The sequence below is a fragment of the Heptranchias perlo genome, chromosome 10 (genome assembly GCF_035084215.1).
Source record: "Heptranchias perlo isolate sHepPer1 chromosome 10, sHepPer1.hap1, whole genome shotgun sequence".
Taxonomy (NCBI): domain Eukaryota; kingdom Metazoa; phylum Chordata; class Chondrichthyes; order Hexanchiformes; family Hexanchidae; genus Heptranchias; species Heptranchias perlo.
The window spans coordinates 80,425,213-80,448,548 of record NC_090334.1 but is presented as its reverse complement, the minus strand read 5'-3'; the positions used below and the strand labels follow the sequence as shown (position 1 = coordinate 80,448,548).

General features: G+C 43.2%; 1 protein-coding gene across 3 annotated transcripts in view; it reads left to right on the top strand.

Moving 5' to 3' along the window:
- dicer1 (dicer 1, ribonuclease type III) overlaps positions 1-14,522 on the top strand; it is a 133,784-nt gene extending 119,262 nt beyond the window's left edge. For 2 of the 3 annotated variants that reach the window (XM_067992087.1, XM_067992088.1), the window contains exons 26-29: positions 2,475-2,743; positions 6,485-6,647; positions 6,736-6,811; positions 11,269-14,522. In XM_067992087.1, coding sequence (XP_067848188.1) covers positions 2,475-2,743; positions 6,485-6,647; positions 6,736-6,811; positions 11,269-11,434 — 674 coding nt within the window. In that variant the 3' untranslated portion in view covers positions 11,435-14,522. The remainder of the gene's footprint in view (positions 1-2,474; positions 2,744-6,484; positions 6,648-6,735; positions 6,812-11,268) is intronic. The other variant, XR_010964259.1, reaches the window with a different exon arrangement.
- Positions 14,523-23,336: the final 8,814 nt, after the last annotated feature.

The window sequence follows — 23,336 nt, the reverse complement described above, 5'->3', positions numbered from 1 at the left end:
TGAGGTTTGCATGATTCGTGCGATCCAGTTAGTCCCATTCCCCCACTCTTTCCCCGTAGCCCTGCAAAATAGAATCCTAGATAACATGGTTAACATCTCAAAGTGCCTCACAGGAGAAAATTGAGTAATAATAGAAGAGATCGAAAAGATAGGCTTTAAAAGGTCGGGAGAGTAGTAGCAAGTGGGAGAGGTTTTGAGTCATAGAGTTATACAGCACGGATAGAGGCCCTTCGGCCCATCGTGTCCGCGCCGGCCATCAGCCCTGTCTACTCTAATCCCATATTCCAGCATTTGGTCCGTAGCCTTGTATGCTATGGCATTTCAAGTGCTCATCCAAATGCTTCTTGAATGTTGTGAGGGTTCCTGCCTCCACAACCCTTTCAGGCAGTGAGTTCCAGACTCCAACCACCCTCTGGGTGAAAAAGTTATTTCTCAAATCCCCTCTAAACCTCCCGCCTTTTACCTTGAATCTATGTCCCCTTGTTATAGAACCCTCAACGAAGGGAAAAAGCTCCTTAGTATCCATCCTATCTGTGCCCCTCATAATTTTGTACACCTCAATCATGTCCCCCCTCAGCCTCCTCTGCTCCAAGGAAAACAAACCCAATCTTCCCAGTCTCTCTTCATAGCTGAAGCGCTCCAGCCCTGGTAACATCCTGGTGAATCTCTTTTGGCAGGGAGATTCAGAGAGTAGGGTCGAGACAGCTGAAGGTTCTGCCACTGATGGAGTGGGGGGGTGCACAGAAGGCAGAGTCAGAAGACAGAGCATGGGCTGAGAAGTAGGGCTGGAGGAGGCGAGGTGGGTTAATATCATTGTGGGTGGGGGTTGTAAACCAGGAAGAGAGTTTTGAATTCAGTGTGTAAGGAGATAAGGGAACCAGTGGAAGACAGTTGTCATGGACAAGTGAGACTTGGTTGTAGATGACAAGAGTTTTCGATGAGCTGCAGCTTGGAAGGTGTTGCAGAAGTTGAATCTGGAGGTGAGAAAAGCATTGATAAAAATTTCAGCAGCAGTGGGGGTGAGATAAGGGGGAGAGGTATGTCGTGATAGGTGTAGGATAGGTGGTTTGAAGTTCATCTCAGGGGCAACCATTTCACTTGAGGTTACACAAGATATGGTTCAGCCTGAGCAAGTAGCTGGGGGAGGGGTGGGGGGAACAATGGGGGCAGCGATAAGAGTATAGAGTTTTTGGTGGGAGATGAATAAAATGGCTTTGGTCATCCTGATGTTCAATGGAAGAAAGTTCTGGCTCATCCAGAATGTCTGTTAACAAGTCTGCCAGAGCAGCTTCTGTCATAGAATTCGAGAGTGGCAATGGGGAGGTAGAATTAGGTGTTCTCAGCATGCATGTGGAAACTGACCCCATGCTTATAGATAATGCCTGAGGAGCAACAAGTAAAGGAAAAGGAAGGCACCAAGGACAGAACCTTGAGGTACACGAGATTACCATATAGGGGCTGATGATAATGTTGTTGCTGGAAATGTGCCAGCTGCACTGGTACAGAGAGGAGTGGAACCAAATGAGGGCAGTCACAGGGAAGAGAGACCAAGGTGGAGGACGGAGCAGTCGGCCGTGGTGAATGCTGTGGAGTAGTTGACAAGGCGAGGGGGAACATGCCACCCAGGTGGCTTCGGTGCTGTGGACAGGGTGGACATTTGATTTGTTGGTGTCAGTGACCGTATGAATTTGCAGGAGGTGAGCTGTACGAGCACAGAAAGCACACATCACGTCATCAATCAGAATTTCTGCTGCACTGCCTCAATGGCTCAGTTGGCGAAGGCACCGCCAATTTGTAACTCAACCATAACCGTCGGCAGTTTGCTGCTCCTGAGCAAAATAGTGGTAGAAGCACTGCAATTGGGCTCAGTAGCCCTGGGTTGTGGGGTGGAGAATTCAACTTGGTTTCCTGTCCTGAACGCTGTCCCGTAACCCTTGCAGACAAGACTGTGTGTGGGCATCAGGGCAAGATTACGCTTAGTTGTGAAACCCCCATTATCAATACAGCTTCTGTCATGAAATTCGAGGATAGTAAAATAGTCAATCTGGACTCACATGAAAAAGAGACATTGGTGAGATAGTGGAGTTTATTACTCCACTATGAGTCAATGACATTGTGGAGGGGTGAGTATTCTTAAACTGTGGTGAAAATTTTAGCTGCAGGAGCCTAATGTGCAATGGGCCTCTTTTTCTTTGAGGATGATGGGGGGCAATTAAGGTTTTAACTGTGTGTAGTTATGGGAGCTTTAAAATTGCTAAGTGGCTGAAATTTGGTGGTTCAGATTTTATAAATCAGAAAAGTAGCAGGAAGTTTTTCTGCAGTAGAGCTCCCTTTAGGGGAAGGTCACTGAGCATATTTTTTCAAGTAAACATTACTACTTTGTGCAATTAATTCATTTTTTAAACTTGCATATTATTATTGTTCCATTTAAAACATCCAATTATTTTTTTTTAAAAAGCTCTCTTGTTTTTAAGATTGTTACCAGCGGTTGGAATTCCTTGGAGATGCAATTTTGGACTACCTCATAACCAAGCACCTTTACGAAGATCCCCGGCAGCATTCTCCTGGAGTGCTGACTGACCTGCGCTCAGCTCTTGTGAATAATACCATCTTCGCTTCTTTAGCTGTGAAGTATGACTACCACAAGTACTTTAAAGCCATCTCACCTGAGTTGTTCCACGTTATAGACGACTTTGTTCAGTTCCAGTTAGAAAAGAATGAGATGCAAGGAATGGACTCTGAGGTTAGTCCCTGCACTCCAGATCGCCCACTAACATTTTGTTGAGGGCCACAATCTCGGGGAGGGTCTTGCTTAAGGGATAATCTGAAAAGAGCTACATCTAAGAGTGATGTGATGTTGGTTCACACCTGCAATACCCAAACAGTGAGCTGATTTCAATTTCCACAGCCTCGCCCCTTCCTGTCTCTGTAACCTCCTCCAGCCCTACAATCCTCCGAGATTTCTGCACTCCTCTAATTCTGGCCTCTTGCGCATCCCTGATTTTCATCACTCCACCATTGGCGGCCATGCCTTCAGCTGCCTAGGCCCTAAGTGCTGGAAATCCCTCCCTAAACCTCTCCACCTCTGTCTCCTCCTTTAAGACACTCCTTAAAATCTATCTCTGGCAAAGCTTTTGGTCACCTGTCTTAACATCTCCCTTTGTGGCTCAGTGTCAAATTTTGTTTGAAAACGCTCTTGTGAAGCGCTTAGGGACGTTTTACCACATTAAAGGTGCTATATAAATGTACGTTGTTGTGGTACTGTAAGATGTTGCTGAGTGGAGGCCAGGCACTTCCCCACAGGAAGTGGGGGAGGGGAGGATTCTAGGTACCAGTGATTCCATTAAATAACTCTATTCCCCTTATGTGGATGCCTCCTACTGGTATTCCCTTGCCTTCTTTCATGGAAGAACAAGAGGGAACAGCATTGAACCCAGTTCACTCAACATCCTATAACCGCGTAGGCTGGGATGAGATGGTTATCTTATGAGGAAAGGTTGGACAAGTTGGGCCTGTATACATTGGAGTTTAGAAGAATGAGAGGTGATCTTATTGAAACACATAAGATCCAGAAGGGCTAGATGCTGAGAGGATGTTTCCCCTTGTGGGAGAGACTAGAACTAGGGGCCACAGTTTAAAAATAAGGGGTCTCACATTTAAGACGGAGATGAAGAGGAATTTTTTCTCAGGGTCGTGAGTCTGTGGAACTCCCTTCCCCAGAGAGCGGTGGAAGCAGGGTCATTGAATATTTTTAAGGCTGAGTTAGATAGATTCCTGACTAACAAGGGAGTCAAAGGTTGTAGTAGGTTGGCCGGAAAGTAGGGTTGAGGTCCCAATCAGATCAGCCATGATCTTATCGAATGGCAGAGCAGGCTCGAGGGGCCAAATGGCCTACTCCTGCCTTTAATTCGTATGCTCGTATGAATGGAGGCCCATGAGCAGCAGGTCTGCTGAAAGCCACGGGTAAAGGGGAGGCTGAAGCAAGTGTGCCCCTACCCCACATCCCAAACAGTATGGCATGCATCACTAAACCTGGGATTAGCAAACCTTTTCGTAGGTTACGAAGTAGCTGGATGTGGGCAAACCTCACAACTTAAAGGACTGTGTAACACATGATCGGGTCCATGACGATTCAGAAATAAACGGTTGGGTGGAGTCAGGTACTATTTGCGCACATTGCAAACTTTGTTTCTCTCCCACTCTCCCCCAAAAAATAATTCACATGCTGGTTCTTGTTGGCATGTCATCTATCTGTATGTAAGAATACATGTACAGCGTGCTGACAGGCCCAGCCAACTGAGCAAGTGTGGAATGAAACGTTTCAGTTTTAAGGACTTGGAAGTGTTAGTGTTGCTCGTTGGGAATATTCTTCACTATTGGTAATTAGTTATTTTAAATGACAATTTACATATCAGGAAAGGGAGGAGGGATCCTCTATTACCATTTATGCACCTACATCCATGTTGGGGATCACATTCGTGATTCAATATTTATGATGTCCACCGATGGAAACCATTCGGCCCATCGTATTTGTACTGGCTTTTAGTCAGAGCAATCCAAAACTAATCCCATTACCCTGCTCTCATAGCCTTCTATCTTCCTCTGCTTCAATTCTTTATCTACTCTTCCCTGTTCTCTGCCCAAAATACTCCTTGTGGCAAAGAATTTCTTGCATCAGCAACTTTCCAGGGAAATTTCTCCTAACTCCTGTACCCACTCTTCGTGACAATATAAAATTGATAACCACCTTGTCCACCAGAGGAAATCGTCTTTTCCTATTCACCCTATCAAAAAGCCCTACATAATTTTAGAAACCTCTAATTAATTAATTTTCCTTTTGGCCTTCCCTGCTCCAGTGGAATTAGTCCTAGCATCTTGAGTCGCCCCTCATAACTATAGTTTCTCATCCCAGGCATCATCCTGGTGAATTTGTGGTGTTTGCATTGTACTGTCCTTTCTATAATTGGAGACCCAAAACTGGACTCAGTACTGTTAACAGTGTGTAGCCGATGCCGTCTACAAGTTTATTATCCATGAGGCTCTGGCAGTTCGCAGCCAATCATTTCTGTTTATTATGGAATAAAACTGGAAGACAGGAGAGGGTTCTACACACACTGTCTGCTCACAGGCTATATTCTAAAATACAGAAATAGGTGAATGGTGATGCTAGTAATTGCATCGATATCTCTGTGGCAGTAAAGGATTATGGACTACTGACACAAACAGACAATTCTGCCCATTAAGTCTGTGCCATTGTTTTTCCCCACATGAACCACCCAGTTTAATCCCACTTTGCTGCTAGCTTCCCACATCCTCTATCATGCAACGATCTAATTCCCTTTCAAAGACTTTATGTTGGCAGGACAAGTTAAGAAGGCTGTTAAAGCATATTGCATTCTGGGCTTTATTAATATAGGCATAGAGTGCAAAAGCAAGGAAGTTATGCTAAACCTTTATAAAGCATTGGTTAGGTCTCAGCTGGAGCAGTGTGTTCAATTCTGGGCACCACACTTTAAGAAGGATGTCAAGGCCTTAGAGATAGTGCAGAAGAGATTTACTAGAATGGTACCAGGAATGAGGTACTTCAGTTATGTGGAGAGACTGGAGAAGCTGGGATTGTTCTCCTTAGAACAGAGAAGGTTAAGGGGAGATTTGATAGAGGTGTTCACAATCATAAAGGGTTTTGATAGAGTAAATAAGGAGAAACTGTTTCCAGTGGCAGAAGGGTCGGTAACCAGAGGACACAGATTTAAGGTGATCAGCAAAAGAGTCGGATGCGACATGAGGAAACATTTTTTTACGCAGCGAGTTGTAATGATCTGGAATGCACTGCCTGAAAGGGTGGTGGAAGCAGATTCAATAGTAACTTTCAAAAGGGAATTGGATAAATACTGACGGGGAAAAAATTTACAGGGCTATGGGGAAAGTGCAGGGAATGGATTGGATACTCTTTCAAAGAGCCAGCACAGGCACGATGGGCTGAATAGCCTCCTCCTGTGCTGTACTTACTATGGTACCACTGTGTTTAATTGTGCTTTATGAACTGTTCAATCACCTTAAGGTGCTGAGTTAGCTGCATGTTTTCTTGTTCCCTGTTACACATGAAATCCCTGGTAGTGAGTCACTAGAGAGAGGAGGTAGTAAGAAAAATTGACCGAAAACCGAAGCTGATAGCCCTGCCCCAGCCCCTCGTGTCAGTGGATCACCTGGACATTGGTGGTCGAGCTGCTTCGTGCCATACGCGTCTCCTAGAGGGCAGATTGTTTTTACTGGGAGTGGAGGGGAGAGAGTACATTATGTCTATATATTTGCGGGGGGAATCCCAGGGAAAGAGAACATTACAGACTGTGGAATTTACTATTCTGACTTTCAAAACTCACCAATAAACACTTGCTGTGTCTCCCATTCTTTTCCCCTTCCCATGCACTAATTTACAAAAGTCCTTCTGGAATGTTTAATCCAGTGTCTTTTTTGTTGTTAAAAGCTGAGAAGATCTGAAGAAGATGAAGAAAAGGAAGAAGATATTGAGGTTCCCAAGGCCATGGGGGATATCTTTGAGTCTCTTGCTGGTGCCATCTATATGGACAGCAGGATGTCATTGGAAACAGTTTGGCAAGTGTACTACCCCATGATGAGACCCTTGATAGGTAGTCCCTTCTTGTTGTCATCCTCTTGTCATTGCCCCTGTCGACTCAGCTAAGTTACTAATGCCTTATATCGTGCTTCATGTTGCAGAAAAATTTTCGGCAAACGTACCGCGCTCCCCTGTTCGTGAGTTGTTGGAGATGGAGCCGGAGACTGCCAAGTTCAGGTAAGGAGTCAGTGAAATGTCCATGAGAAATGATAGAAAGAGGAACCACGGATGTTGGAAATCTGAAAGGAAATCAAACAGCTGGAACTATACTGCAGCTGCATCAGCATCTGAAAGAGAAAGAGAGGTTAAACTTTTGGGTGTCCCCGTCAGACGGAGGGTTGCACCCAAATCGTCAGTCTCTCTTTCTCTTTTTAATACTGGGCTTTTTTTTTTGCATTTTAGCTCCTTTTAGAAGGCGTTTGGATCTTGTGAAGAATGGTAAATTAAATTAAAGCACAATTTTAAACATCGTCGTACTAGGTCCTACCTGAACGTTATACGAATGGAAAAATATGAATACCCAGTTATCACAGAGAGATAGCACTAAAAACAGCACCTCAGCCTTCTCCTGCTGAGTTATCCAGGAGTCAAGAATGTGGTGTCATTGGGATTTCAGGACAATCTATCTAAACACATTGAATACAAGGAGATAATGAAGTCACACAAGACCTTAGTTAAGCTGTGGTTAGTACAGTTTTGGGCACCCCATTATAAAACAGACATAAAAGCAATGGAAAAAGTGCTGGGTAGACAACCAGGGAAGATGGATTATTGTTGAGACTTGAGAAATTAGAGTTTTTTTCCGTTGGAGCTGAGAAGGTTAAGGAACGACCCGATAGAGGTTATGATGAGGTAAATAGGGACAGAATGTTTCCACCACAGGATGATAAGAAGAGGCCACAAGTTTAAGATAACCACAAAAAGAATTAAAGGGGAGCATAGAAAAATCATCTTTACACAGAGGGTGGTTAGAATGTGTAATTCTCTGCCACAAACTTGTTAAAGCAGAGCCCATAAATTCTTTGACTGGAAATTAGACACTAGATTGAAAAAGAGGATGATTGGAGGATGTGGGGAGAGAGAGAGAGTGAGATTAGACTAGATAGCACAGGCTTGATGGGCCTGTTTCTGTGCTGTAATACTGATTCTAAATGTAATGGTGGATGTGAAATTTTCATACTGTGTTCACTTGAATCTTGGGGCAAAAGAAAAATCCAGCAGTACAATTGTAGTCATTTTGCCCCTTCAACTTGGTTATGTATGAATAGATTAGTGGCTAACATAAAAGGGAGCCCAAAAGTCTTTTATAAACATATAAATAGTAAAAGGATAGTCAAAGGAAGGATGGGACCAATTAGGGACAAAAAAGATGATCTTCTGAAGGTAGAGGGCATGGCTGTAGTAATAAATGAATACTTCGCATCTGTCTTCACTAGAAAAGAGGATGCTGCCATTGTAGCAGTAAAGGTGGAGGTAGTAGCGATATTGGATAGGATAAAAATAGATAAAGAGAAGGTACTTAAAAGATTGGCAGTACTCAAAGTAGAAAAGTCACCCGGTCCAGATGGGATGCATCCTAGGTTACTGAGGGAAGTATGGGTAGAAATTGCAGAGGCTCTGGCCACAATCTTCCCATCCTCCTTAGATATGGGGATGGTGCTGGAGGATTGCAAATGTTACACCCCTATTCAAAGAAGGGGAGAGGGATAAACCCGACAATTACAGGCAAGTTATTGGTGGGGAAACTTTTAGAGGCAATAATCCAGTTTAATTGGCACTTGGAGAAGTATGGGCCAATAAAGTCAGCACAGATTTGGTAAAGGAAAATCATGTTTCTCTAACTTGATTGAGTTCTTTGAAGTAACAGAGAGGGTTGATGAGGATAGTGAGGGTTGATGTATATGGCCTTTCAAAAGTCATTTCATAAAGTACAACACAGTAGAATTGTTAGCAAAATTAAAGCCCATGGGATTAAAGGGACAATGGCAAAATGGATACAAACTTGGCTAGGGGACAGAAAGCAGAGAGTAGTGGTGAATGGTTGTTTTTCAGACGGGAGGGAAGTATACAGTGGTGTTCCCCAGTATTAGGACCAATGCTCTTTTTAATATATATATTAATGACCTCGACTTGGGTATACAGAGTATAATTTCAAAGTTTGCAGATGACACGAAACTCAGAAATGTAGTAAACAATGTGGAGGAGAGTCATAGAGTTATACAGCACGGATAGAGGCCCTTCGGCCCATCGTGTCCGCGCCGGCCATCAGCCCTGTCTACTCTAATCCCATATTCCAGCATTTGGTCCGTAGCCTTGTATGCTATGGCATTTCAAGTGCTCATCCAAATGACTTCAGAAGGACAGACTGTCTGGTGACATGGGCAGACAGATGAAATTTAACACAGAGAAGAGTGAAGTGATGCATTTTGGTAGGAAGAATGAGGAGAGGCAATATAAACTAAATGGTACAATTTTAAAGGGGGTTTAGGAACAGAGAGACCTGGGCGTGCAATTACACAATTCTTTGAAGTCGGCTGGGCAAGTTTTTTTTTATTCGTTCACGGGATGTGGGCGTCGCTGGCGAGGCCAGCATTTATTGCCCATCCCTAATTGCCCCCGAGAAGGTGGTGGTGAGCCGCCTTCTTGAACCGCTGCAGTCCGTGTGGTGACGGTTCTCCCACAGTACTGTTAGGAAGGGAGTTCCAGGATTTTGACCCAGCGACAATGAAGTTGAGAAGGCTGTTAAAAAAGCATGTGGGATCCTGAGCCTTATTAATGGATGATTGTAAACAATTTTACAACACCAAGTTATAGTCCAGCAATTTTATTTTAAATTCACAAGCTTTCGGAGGCTACCTCCTTCCTCAGGTGAACGATGTGGAAATGAAGTCCTCGAAATGAAGTCGCATTTATGGAGGCATAGAGTACAAAAGCAAGGAAGTTATGCTAAACCTTTATAAAACACTGGCTAGGCCTCAGCTGGAGTATTGTGTTCAATTCTGGGCACCACACTTTAGGAAGAATGTTAAGGCCTTAGGGTGCAGAAGAGATTTACTAGAATGGCACCAGGGATGAGGGACTTCAGTTATCTGGAGAAGCTGGGGTTGTTCTCCTTCAAACAGAGAAGGTGAAGGGGAGATTTGATAGAGATGTTCAAAATCTTGAATGGTTTTGATTGAGTAAATAAGGAGAAACTGTTTCTAATGGCAGAAGGGTCAGTAACCAGAGGTCACAGATTTAAGGTGATTCGCAGAAGAACCAGAGGTGACCTGAGGAAACATTTTTTTATGCAGCGAGTTGTAATGATCTGGAATGCACTGTCTGAAAGGGGATGGAACCAGATTCAATAGTAACTTTCAAAAGGGAGTTGGATAAATACTTGAAGAGGAAAAAAATTACAGGGCTATGGGAAAAGAGCAGAGTAATGGGACTAATTAGATAGCTCTTTCAAAGAGCCGGCACAGGCACGATGGGCTGAATGGCTTCCTCCTGTATTGTACCTAATATACTAATGGGTGGAGAGCATTTTGATCTCTTTGTTGCAAGGATTTGGTGCTTAAGAGGTCTGGGATTGGTGCTGGAAGGAATCTGAGATGATGAATTAAGAGCATTCCACAAGAAGTACATTGACTTCAGTGTGTTTTTCTATAGTGCAAAATACGCCTAGTGATGACATTGGGTGGGATGTTTTACTACGTTAAAGGTGCTATATAAATGCAAATTGTTGCTGAGCTACATCCTTTTAACTGGGAGGCACAGATTTGGGGGGGTGGGGGTTAAAGACACAAAATAGAATGGTATTTTTCATGCAACAGTAATAAAATTCAACGGATAGAAAATGCTGGAAGAGGGCAGCAGGTCAATGAGTATTTGGAATACAAAGGTTAACGTGTGATCTTTTACCACACACATTCCCCTCTCGTTCAGATGTTGATCAACCTGCTGTCCTCTTTCCGTCTTTGTTTCAAATTTCCAACCTTAGAAGTTTTTCTTTTTTTCCCCAAAGTCCAGGAACCATTGTAGGCTCTGCAAGAATGAGAAACCATAGCATTTTCCTATTGAATTACACACATCAGCAGTCTGAGCAGGAGGTGGAACTCCCTCGTGGATCTCCGAGCCTATTCTGTGCATAGGTTACCCTAACCAGATAGCAAATTAATTATTGTGTGTGTGTGTGTGTGTGTGTGACTCTGTTCTATGAAGCGTGCACAGCATATGTAATGCCAAAACTCTTTGTTAAAAACAGAAACAGTGCATCTGGAGTGTATGTATTGGAATCTTACTCACTATTTCAGATTAGCAGAGTCCTAGATTTCTAACCCTATCATTATATATAATCTTCCTGATCATGAGGCAAACAGTACACATGTTCAAGCCTCATTTAATGAACACTCATTACACTGTTGGCTGTTTATATTTATATATATTTTTATATAATGTATTTATTATTTTGAAATACATAATGAGCAAGATTATAAAAATTGGGATGGCCAATTTTACCTGATTATTTTGGGATGGGGGTTAGGGATGTTAAACTGATCATCCTGTACTACATTGAAATGTTGATTTTGTTTGATTGAAGCTTCCCATTTAATGTCTTGGTTTTTTAACCGCTGGTTCCCTCGTTCTTAAAGCCCTGCAGAAAGAACGTATGACGGCAAAGTCCGCGTCACTGTGGAGGTGGTTGGTAAAGGAAAGTTTAAAGGAGTCGGCCGGAGTTACAGGATCGCCAAGTCCGCGGCAGCCCGCAGGGCGCTACGAAGCCTGAAGGCAAACCAGCCTCCACTGCAGAACAGCTGAGGGCCGTCCTCCCTCCCCCAGCCCAGCCCGCACTTCTTCATCAGCTCACCTGGGGTCACGTCGAGCGAGACTGGGTCAAGTTGAGTGTGGGGCCAGTCATTCTATGAAGGTGTAAAGTGTTTGTACTACAGTAGTATAATTTAGGATTAATCGTAGTATATAGTAAGTTCTTGCGCGAACACAATCCTTTCCCTCCTCCTCCTCCTCTTTTGCTAGATTAATCACGAGAGTGCTTTATATTCATTTGCAAGCATTTTAACAGTTGTCAGGTCCTCCTATGATGTTTACTTAATTTTTTTTCTTAAATGGAAGCTTTTTGCTTGGTGTTTAGTGAGCCAGGAAGCTTATGCTGGAAAGCGATTAGTTATTAGATTGCACATTTTTAGTAATCTTGAAATTCTCGACCTGTGCACTAGTGCCAGTCCAGCCACAGTGTGTAAAACTGTCGTGTATGAGCTGGTAAGAGAGAGTGAGCAAGTGTGCCAGTATTGTCCTGTTTCCTTGTCATCCTTTCACATTTTGAGATGGCATTCCCAATCCTTATTTTGCACTTAATTTAATAGGAACAGGTTTCACTTAAAGCGACTGGCATTTTCAGTAGCATTTGTTCAACTTAATGCCACATATTGAGTCTCTTGCATTTAATCAAAAGGGTTTTGCCTTAATTGAAAGTAACCCCCACTTGTTTTGTTTTCCTGAACCTTTGATACATTTCTATAGCTGATTTTACATTCCCATTTAATACACATTGTATGATAATTAACTACAGCCCTCGACTGACCTCCGTTGGAGCTGTGGCTGTGTAACTTATTGCAGAGCTAGAGGCAGCTGCACATATATTTTAATACAGATAAAATGGTTTCAGATACTTAAATAGTCGAGGTGTTGAAATTTTTTTTTGATGCGAGAAATAACTAAATTTACACTATGTGGTCTTTGGGGAAAGTGTGCATTGTGCTGACGATTGTGAGTGCGATGCTTCCAAATGCTAGCAACGTTTAGTGTTCAGTAGGTGGTGCAGTACAGTAACTGTTGCTCTAATGACACAGTAACTTTAGACATATCATTCAAAAAAATATGCTGCAGATTTTTTGTAAAAAAAAATGAAAGGGTTATTTTATTATTTTTATTAATATGAGCACCTTTCCATTTATAAGAGGGGTGGGGAAAACGCACACACAGACACAGACACACACACACACACACACACACACACACACACACACATACACACACACAATGCACACGACTATCCTCGGTGTCTGTCCATAGCATCTAACAGTTGACTTTTACACCAAAGCTGTGTGTTTGCAAGGAAGCTGCATTCGGGTTCCATCGTTTTATTCTTTGTTTTTAAAAAAACACGCGCAGGCAAGGAAAAGAAAATCCTGTGATAAAGACGATCACGTTTAACCAGTCTTCAGCGTACAAGCTTTTAAAGAGAGGATGCATCCTACTTGGCTCGGCTCGAAATAGTGGTTATGTTTTCAGTAGATACCAATTAGGCGCTCTTCCCTTTGAATACCTCAGTTCTTATTTGCATGCGTTTGATTTCTCGTTTTTTTTTTGGTGCTATGTTTTTATATATTATGCTTGAAATGTTTTTTAAAAAATTGTTTTTGCACTGTAACTATAATACCTCTTTTAATTTACCTTTTTTTTAAATGACATTCGGGAAATTCGTCCCGATGCGCTCTAGATAATCCTTTCAAGTTACCTGCAGTTGTCACCCACCGCTCACCGCCATGATGTGCTTCAAATTTTGAGAGCTAGCTGTTTTTTTTGTTGTTCTCATGAATTGGAAGTAGAAATTTGAAACACGTATGTTAGGGCGTTCAGTTTTACATCCCATCCTGCCCCGTTTTCCTTTCTCACTTTATTTGGAGTGGAGGAGAACCGGTAGAAAAGTAAAGCCTTTTAGCCTGTCAACTTGGCAATGATTTAAAAAAAAGAAAAGGGTACTTTTTTTAATGTATAAGCTGAAAAATGTGTTGTTTTTAAAACTGCTGTCCCATGTTTATTGTCTTTTTTGATTGGCACAGGCTCGTTTTAATCCACATCGTGATCCAGAAAATGGATTTGTACCTGTTTCCACACTGTTGTTACCCCAAATTTTTAAAATACCTCCCCATCTGCGGGCGTATACCTGGCCAAGTGCTCATCTTTATATATCATTTTAAAAAAAAATTTTACTTGGCAAGAAATGCTACAAAGGATTTGACGTCAAACAGTGCACCGCAAGTTTGGGAGTATTTCCAGTATTATCAAGTGTGTCCCACTTTTTAAAAAATCAACAGAAGTGTGGGCTATTTCTGGCATTTACATTCAATATGTAACCATATTTTTTTTCACTGTAACAACTATCTACATTACTTTAAAGTCCTAATCAATGCTGCAAATTAGTTCCTCCTTGTCTCTGTCGAGACACAAAACACAATTCTTTTTCCCTTCGCTGTTGTATACATGTAGCACGATTTGAGCATTGCACTCGGCACCACGCTTTACCTCATTTCAAACGAGAAATGTATATGCTAATATGCTTAACAAAAAAAGATTTGTTTTTATTTTTTTTTGGTTTGGGCCTTGCTGCTGTTATAACTGCTACGGTTTTTTTTGTTGTAAAAGGTGATTAACTTGCTATCTATTGTGTGCCTGCAGTCCCTCACTCACTGTACAACACATGACTTTAATGCACTCGAACTTCGTTGCAACGGCGGGTCAGCGGCAGAAACATATTGTTTTGTTGGTATTTTGTAGCAGAATGATAACTGTGACTTATTAAAAGAGAAAAAGTGCGTGTTTGCGAGACGTTTTGAGTATTTGCGGGCGTTTGCTGTACTGTAAATAGTGTGATTTTAAAGCATCTGTAGCAGAATGGGAGTGGATACGAAATGTATTGAAACTAAATTAAGTGCGTCATCACATGCTGCAGCAGTCTTTAAGGGACGTAGAATATATCTCAGTCATACTGTAAACTCGCTGCAGAGATTTGCATTCTGCACCTTATGGATCACAATTTTACCTTTTAATAGTTTTTTTGTAATTGTAGCTGAATATCTACAATAAAGTATGGTCTGGTTGTTCATTATTTTTAAGCCTGGAGGTTTCCTTATAGGTATCGAAATTAATTTCGGGGTGAATTTCTGTGCTCATAAGAGCGATAGCAGTGTTGGGAGAACACAGGTAAAGTTATAGCACGGGTTGGCATAGCTCATTTCACTCTGTTGCCAGCGGATTGCTTTACATAGAATTTACAGCACAGAAACAGGCCATTCGGCCCAACTGGTCCAGGCCAGTGCTTATACTGCACACGAGCCTCCTGTAATCCTATTAGCATTCTATTCTTTCTCCCTCGTGTTTATCTAGCTTCTCTTAAATACATGTATGCTATTCACCTCAACTCCTGTGATGGTGAGTTCCACATGCTAACTACTCTCTGGGTAAAGAGGTTTCTTCTAAATTCCCTATTGGAAATATTGGTGACTATTATATTTATGGCCCCTAGTTTTGGTCTTCCCCACAAGTAGAAACATCTTCTTTACATCTACCCTATCAAACCCTTTCATAATCTTAAAGACCTCTATCAGGTCACCCCTCAGCTTTCTCTTTTCTAGAGAAAAGAGCCTCTGCCTGTTCAATCTTCCCTGATAGGTATAATCTCTCAGTTCTGGTATTATCCTAGTAAATCTTTTTTTGCACCTTCTCCAGTGCCTTTATCCTTTTTATATGGAGACAAGAACTGTACTAGAAATGAAGCAGTCCATGCCTGCATGCAGCAAGACCTGGACAACATCCAGGCTTGGGCTGATAAGTGGTAAGTAACATTCGTGTCTGACAAGTGCCAGGTAATGACCATCTCCAACAAGAGAGAGTCTAACCACCTCCCCTTGACATTCAACGGCATTACCATTGCCGAATCCCCCACCATCAACATCTTGGGGGTTACCATTTGACCAGAAACTTAACTGGACCAGCCACATAAATACTGTGGCTACAAGAGCAGGTCAGAGGCTGGGTATTCTGCAGTGAGTGACTCACCACCTGACTCCCCAAAACCTTTCCACCATCTACAATACACAAGTCAGGAATGTGATGGAATACCTTCCACTTGCCTGGATGATTGCAGCTCCAACAACACTCAAGAAGCTCAACACCATCCAGCACAAAGCAGCCCGCTTGATTGGTACCCCATCCACCACCTTAAACATTCACTCCCTTCACCACCGGCGCACAGTGGCTGCAGTGTGTACCGTCCACAGGATGCACTGCAGCAACTCGCCAAGGCTTCTTCGACAGCATCTCCCAAACCCGTGACCTCTACCACCTGGAAGGCCAAGGACAGCAGGCATATGGGAACAACGCCACCTGAACATTCCCCTCCAAGCCACACACCATCCCGACTTGGAAATATATTGCCGTTCCTTCATCGTCACTCGGTCAAACTCCTGGAACTCCCTACCTAACAGCACTGTGGGAGAACCTTCACCACGCGGACTGCAGCGGTTCAAGAAGGCGGCTCACCACCACCTTCTCGAGGGCAATTAGGGATGGGCAATAAATGCTTGCTTTGCCAGCCGCGACCATATCTCATGAACAAATTTTTTTTAAAAGTACTCCAAGTGTGGAACTCCAACTTTAGAAGAGTACCTATGTCTCGACCATTGCAGCATTTCATGCACCAGTCATCTTTCAATCTTCTACAAGTGAGGCAAAGGATATCGTAGAGCTCCCCAGTGTGGTGCCTTATTTAAACCACAAGCGAATCTCATGCACAATGTGCAAGTGACACAGCTGAAAGTATTTGCATCAGCAGTTGGGGAATAGGTACGCGACATGACATTTCTTGTGCTTCTGGGCCGTGAAATTCAAACCGATGAGCCCGGAAGCGTAGGTTGGAACGGAACTGACATTTCTGACTTCCAGTCTTGTGTGCTGACTAGGAGTCAGAGGAGAAAGTAGTAGACTACCAATGTCAAGTGATCCTCTCCCTCTCTTTTCTTCTCTCTCTTCCCATCCGCCCCCCACCTCAAGTAAAGAGCAAGAAGTTTTTTTGCTTAATCTCTTAGCAGAAAGGAGATACTCAACTGAAGTCTGTCACAAGGCCCCTGGAAGACCACTCTTATGTCTCAAATACCATGCCTCTCCTGTGATGTAACTAAGTACAGGAGACATTTGCAGTTTGTTACCACTGAACTGGCTGGTGATGGCTACCCTTTCAGCTGCTGAATTCCAGTACTGGTGGTGGTAGTTCAGAGTACTGATATGAATGAAGATAATTTAGATGACTCCACAATGACCATGTGTCCAGCATCTCTGAAGTATGGGAATAGCCTGGACATGGCCCTACTGACATCACCCTTGTGGAGACATGTTTGAGTTTGGGGACTCTGCAGTGGGAGAGTCAAGCCTCTGTGCTACTACATCGCTTTGTCTATATATAAAGGTTTTGATTTGATTTGAAGTATTAACCCAACACAAGTACGCCTGCCATAGAAAGAACGATGTTCTAGTGGGATCCAGTTAAGATGAGCTATTACTGTAATGATGGTTGAATTAAGGCAGATGTGAAAAAATTGGTTGAAGTAGTAGTTCCGAAATAGGAAAGGAGGGCAGCATTGCTGAAGAAGCCAATCTGTGAATGGTAAGAGATGTTGGGTGCCTTGTACGGGAAGCCTATCCTGTGAGTGGCAGCTCATGTTGGGCGTTTGGCATGGAAGGCCTATCTGTCAATACTGGGGTATGTGTCTTGTATGGGGTGGGGGGGGGACATGAACCCAAAAGATGACTGTTGAATACCAGACTCTTGCTTTAGGTTTTAACCAGCTCTGAATGATCTCAAGCCTGGGGCAGATTCACGAAATTGTAGCAGCTTTCATGAGAGGGACCAGAGACACAGGCCTGAGAGGGTGCGAGTGTTTGGATCACCTCAGATAATCTCTGGGGATAAGGCCACATTTGTTTTAAAAATTGGCTTAATTTAATCGGAGTATGCAACTTGTTCCAGCATTTTTTTTTAGAAAATCTGCATTTGTCTTGATCTTCAACTACTGCACACTCTTCCTCCCTACATCCTCATTATGTTCAAAGTGAGACAACATTGAGGTAGATTTTCATCTTCACCGGTTGGGAGTTAAGCATCATCTGGGCAGAGCACGGAAACGAATATTTGGACAGGAAAGTACACACGTTGGATTTCCTTTCCATTGAAATTAAAGGAAGGAAAATCCATCAGGTTCTGTAAGGAGCATTGCGATCTTCCCTGCCAGATTTTGCTTTCTGCTCTGTGCCCAAATGGTAAAGATGAAAATTGACTCTACTGTCTTTTATTCTAATTCATTCTTTCCCAGGACCTACAACCAGTTGGGTCATGCCCCCCCCCCCCCCCCCCCCCCCAACATTTTACGTTCGGTCAACCGGCCATTGGAGAACGGCCTCCATTTTGCTCCCAGGAACCTCTGGCCCCCAGCTTTGGAATGCAAGTCTGTGATTCCTAGCTCAGCCTTTGGACCAGGTAAGTCGGCATTCCCCAGTTCCCAAATCAGTCCGCTTCTGCCAAGTTAGCCAAATCTCGAGACCGACCTCCCTCAGTCAGCCAAACCTAGCTTCGTCAATCTGTGGATTGCCTTGTCTTCCTTAATCTTTCCTTCCTCCTACAAGCTACAGACTTCTATAACCCAAGCTTTATGTCATAAGAGTTGCAGAGGAGGAAGCTAATAAACTAACCTTTTGTCTTCTAAGAATTAACCTAAAGTGTAATATGGGCATCTACAGATGATTCACACTTTGAAAAACTCTATGCAAAAGGATGTTTCTTCAAACGCTGATCCCCAAGGCCATTGAAATTGAGTTTTTCTGTATTTGTTGATTTGCCAGCATCTTATTTAAGTTGCTTATAATGTTTTTAGGAACAATAACATTGGCTGCGTTGGATCGAAAGCACTTTGAGACGTTTTTGAAAGATAACGGGGAGGGTTGTTGAGGGTAGTGCAATTGATGTGGATATGGACTTTCAAAAAGCGTTTGATAAAGTATCACATAATAGACTTGTTAGCAAAATTGAAGCCCATAGGATTAAAGGGGCAGTGGCTGCGTGGATACGAAATTGGCTAAGGGACAGAAAGCAGAGAGTAGTGGTAAATGGTTGTTTTTCAGACTGGAGGTAAGTGTGCAGTGGTGTTCCCCAGGGGTTGGTGTTGGGACCATTGCTCCTTTTGATATATATTAATGACCTGGACTTGGGTATACAGGGAATAATTTCAAAGATTGCAGATGACATGAAACTCAGAAATGTAAACTGAGGATAGTAACAGACTTCAAGAGGACATAGACTGGTGAAATAGGCAGGCACATAGTAGATGAAATTTAATGCAGAGAAGTGTGAAGTGCTTCATTTTGGTAGGAAGAATGAAGAGAGGCAATATAAACTAGATGGAAACATTTTAAAGGGGGTGCAGGAACAGAGAGACCTGGGGCTGTATGTACACAAGTCTTTGAAGGTGGCAGGACAAGTTAAGAAGGATGTTAAAAAGATATATGGGATCCTTGGCTTTATAATTAGAGGCATAGAGTACAAAAGCAAAGAAGTTATGCGAAACCTTTATAAAACACTAGTTAGGCCTCAGCTGGAGTATTGTGGGCACCACACTTTAGGAAGAATGTGAAGGCCTTGGAGACGGTGCAGAGATTTACTAAAATGGTACCAGAGATGAAAGACTTCAGTAACATGAAGAGACTGGAGAAACTGGGGTTGTTCTCCTCGGAGCAGAGAAGGTTAAGCAGAGATTTGATAGATGTGTTCATAATCACGAAGGGTTTTGATCGCGTGAATAAGGAGAAACTGTTTCTGGCAGGAGGGTCAGTAACCAGAGGACACAGATTTAAGGTAATTGTCAAAAGAACCACAGTGGATACGAGGGAAAAAAAATTGAATGCAGTGAATTATGATCTGGAATGCACTGCCTGAAAGGGTGGTGGAAGCAGATTCAATAATAACTTTCAAAAGGGAATTGGATAAATACTTGACAGGATCATTTACAGGGCTATGGGGAAAGCAATGGAGTGGGACTAATTGGATAGCCCTTTCAAAGAGCCGGCACAGGCACGATGGGCCGAATGGCCTGTGCTGTATCATTCTATGATTCCATTACAAGAGAAAAACTTGCATGGGGTTTGTGTTAAATCCAGTTTCAGTAGACTCGTCGTGGACTTTTGGACCTAGGTAAAACTGGAACTATGAGTCATTCATCCATCGTCCCTCTGCTCAGTGACCTACATTTGGCTCCCGGTCCAGCAACGCCTCAATTTAAAAAAATTCTCATCCACATTTTCAAATCCCTCCATTGCCTCGCCCCTCCCTGTCTCTAACTTCCTACAAGCCTCCGAAATCTCTGCGTTCCTCCAATTCTGACCTCTTGCGCATCCCCCATTTTCTTTGCTGCACCATTGGCAGTTGTGCTTTCAGCCGTCAAACCTCTCCACCTCCTCCTTTAAGACGCTCCTGAAAACTTACCTTTTTGACTAAGCTTTTGGTCATCTGTCCTATTATCTCGTAACTCGGTGTCAATTTTTGTGTGATTACACTCCTGTGAAGCGCCTTGGGATGTTTTACTACGGTAACGGCACTATATAAATGCAAGTTGTTGTTGAGTCTATTGGATTTAACTGCATAAACAATGGAAGTCGGTTCCCAGAATCTGACTTAAAAGATGAACAATATAAAAGAAGCTAGAGAGTCCCAAAAGTGCTAGGGACCTCAATTAACATACAATTGAGGTGATCAAGTTGATGACTGTACAGATATGAATATAGCTGCGTTGGTTGGCTTGGCTCAGTTGGTGTCACTTTCCTGAGTCAGAATGCTATGGGCTCAAGACCCACTCCAACTCTTGGACTGACACTTCAGAGCTGTATCAAAGCAGTGCAATGCAGGCCTTCTATTGAGACTTTACACCAAGTCTGCCTCTCCTACTGGTTCAGATGATCTTACGGCACTATTTGAAGAAGAGCAGGGAGTTCTGGCCATCCCTCATCACCAAAAAGATTCATCTCATTGCTGTTGGTGGGGGCTTGATTTGTGCGAAATACCCACCATGTTTACAGAACAAATCTTTGCACGCCAAAGTAATTTATTGTATGTGAATTGTGTTAAGACGTCTGAGAGATGTGATCAGGTGCAAAATAAATGCCATGTTTTTAATGGGCAAAGAAAGGTGCTCATTAAATAAAAAATAAATAGAATCTGGACAGGCAAACCCCCATTAAGGATGTTGTGTTTTTTTTGTTATATAAAAAGATAAGATTGGAATGGTGATTCTCTTTCCATAAAAATGGATAGTCCTGCTTATGAGGCTCCCTTGTTAAGCGTAGCTTCTGATGCATGTCCCTTGCCTGTAAGTATGAAGAAAGCTGTGGTTGGGGTGGGGCTTACCCATATCAGTGAAGAGCCACCAACTTGCTTGGAGATTCAATCTCGGGTTGAAGAGCTGCTCATCAAAAAACAACCATCCTGCCCCCATCATCTTCCATGAGTCAACAAAGATTAAGGTTCAACTCCAAGGGTGCAAAACCTGCCGCAAGTGTGAAAATGGTGATGCTTTAACTTCTGTCTCTTTCCCTACCCAACTACATCTGTTCATTTACTTGTGGAACAGTTGAATGTCGAGCACAGTAGTGTCTAGGGCATGCTCTTTGAAACTTGGACTGCCATTGTTTTTAATGGCACGTAGTTATGTGTCTTGGACTCTTGACAAAACTATTATAGCCATGACTCCTGTAGTCAAAACCAACATTCAGACTCTAATTTAACACAGCTAGGCTCAGCGTCTTCTGATGTGTCAACATTTTCCAGTTCCCCACTAGAAGGGGTTGGGCGGGGAAGTCATCTTGATGGGCTGCTGATCAGTTTACAGAATGAACTGTACCTAAAAACCATGGCAGGTCAGTGGCATTTTCCCTATTGAATAATGCACTTTTGTCAAAAATATTTTAGTTAGCTGGTTTTAGCTGGAGCAGTGATAGGGGTCTGTACTAGAATTGGCCCCAAGTGTCTCCTGGTGGAGGAGGCCTGTACTGGAATTGGTCCCATTGACTCCTGATGGAGATGTGTACTGGAATTGGTCTCCATTGACTCCTGATGGAGACCTATACTGGAATTGGTCACCATTTACTCCTGGCGGAAGCCTGTACTGGAATTGGTCCCCATTTACACCTGATGGAGGCCTGTACTGGAATTGGTCCCCATTGACTCCTGGTGGCTTGTACTGGAATTGGTCCCCATTGACTCCTGGTGGAGACCTGTACTGGAATTGGTCCCCATTGACTCCTGGTGGCTTGTACTGGAATTGGTCCCCATTGACTCCTGGTGGAGGCCTGCACAGGAATTAATCTCCATTGACTCCTTGTGGTAGAGGCCTGAACTGGAATTGATCCTCATTGACTCCTGACGGATGCCTTGCTGGAATTGGAGCCCAGTGTACCTGAATGAGGGAGGGGAAAAATCAGCAAGGATTTCCCCCATCATAATCTCTAACCTGTAGCTGTAAGTGGAAGCTGAGTTTACATGGATGTTGTGTGAGGAAAGCACCGGGCACTGCAATGATACAAACCCATGGTTTATTCGTTGGCTGTCACTCATATAGTCTAATCAGCTTCACTTGTACATGAATGTTGGAAGAGGATGCTGTACTACTGGGACTTGCTATTATACGGCACTTTACATTCACAGGCAATGAATTACTTTTTGACGTGCAGTCACTATTGTTACAAAAGCAATCTGGTGGTGTTGATTGAGAGAGAGATTGTTGACCAGGACACTGAGCGAAGTCGCTGCTCTTTTAGAATAGGACAGTGAGATCATTTTAACAGGCATTAGGGACATCGGTTTAACATCTCATCTGAAAGACAGCCCTTCTGACAATGCAGCACTCCCTTCAGTGCTGCACTGAAGTGCTAGCCTGGATTATGTGCTCAAGTCTCTTGAAGGCTTGAATCCACAACCTGCTGACTCAGAGGCAGGAATGCTGAGCCAACACCGAGCAAAGGCTGGCACTTGGTAGTGATATAAACGCTCTTTAAAATGTGCAGCGGACCCTAACTTGTTCCCTATCATTTCTTAGTTCCTACACCATTTGCTTAGAACATAACCTGGAGCAATGAAATTGTGTGTTTTTGTTCAGCACCATTCCTGCCTGAAGATAACCTGCATTGACATCACCCACTAGAGGGTGCCTGAGAGCAACCTGCTGAAGGCTCTCCATCTGATTATTTCTCTCTCACATCTTCACTGTATGGAAGCACCAGAATGTCCCACCGCAGCCTTCCGTAGATCAGCACATCACCCTCAATTTGAGATGCCAGGACTCTTAATATGCTGCACCATCGTACGGCCCCAGGGAGCATTGTTTAGAGGGCTCGTTCCAGTGGTAAGATCTATGATGTGGAGATGCCGGTGATGGACTGGGGTTGACAATTGTAAACAATTTTACAACACCAAGTTATAGTCCAGCAATTTTATTTTAAATTCACAAGCTTTCGGAGATTTCCTCCTTCCTCAGGCAAATGTTTCAAGAGCTCCTTGAAGCCTACGCATTTATACATATAGAACAATACATGGTGTTTACAGACTGCCCCTGCAACTGCCCGTTGCCAAGGCAATCACCGTGTTCAGACAGAGAGGTGTCACCTGCAGAACCCCCGAATACACATTCAACAAAAAAACAAACAGGGAAAAAAAACAGAGAAAAAAAACACAGAGAGAGGCAGAAACATCCGGAAGGCAGAGAGAGCCAGCAAATGACCCATTATATACCTCATACGTTGCAGGAAAGGATGCCCCAGAGCATGGTACATTGGCGAGACCATGCAGACGCTGCGACAACGGATGAACGGACACCGCGCAACAATC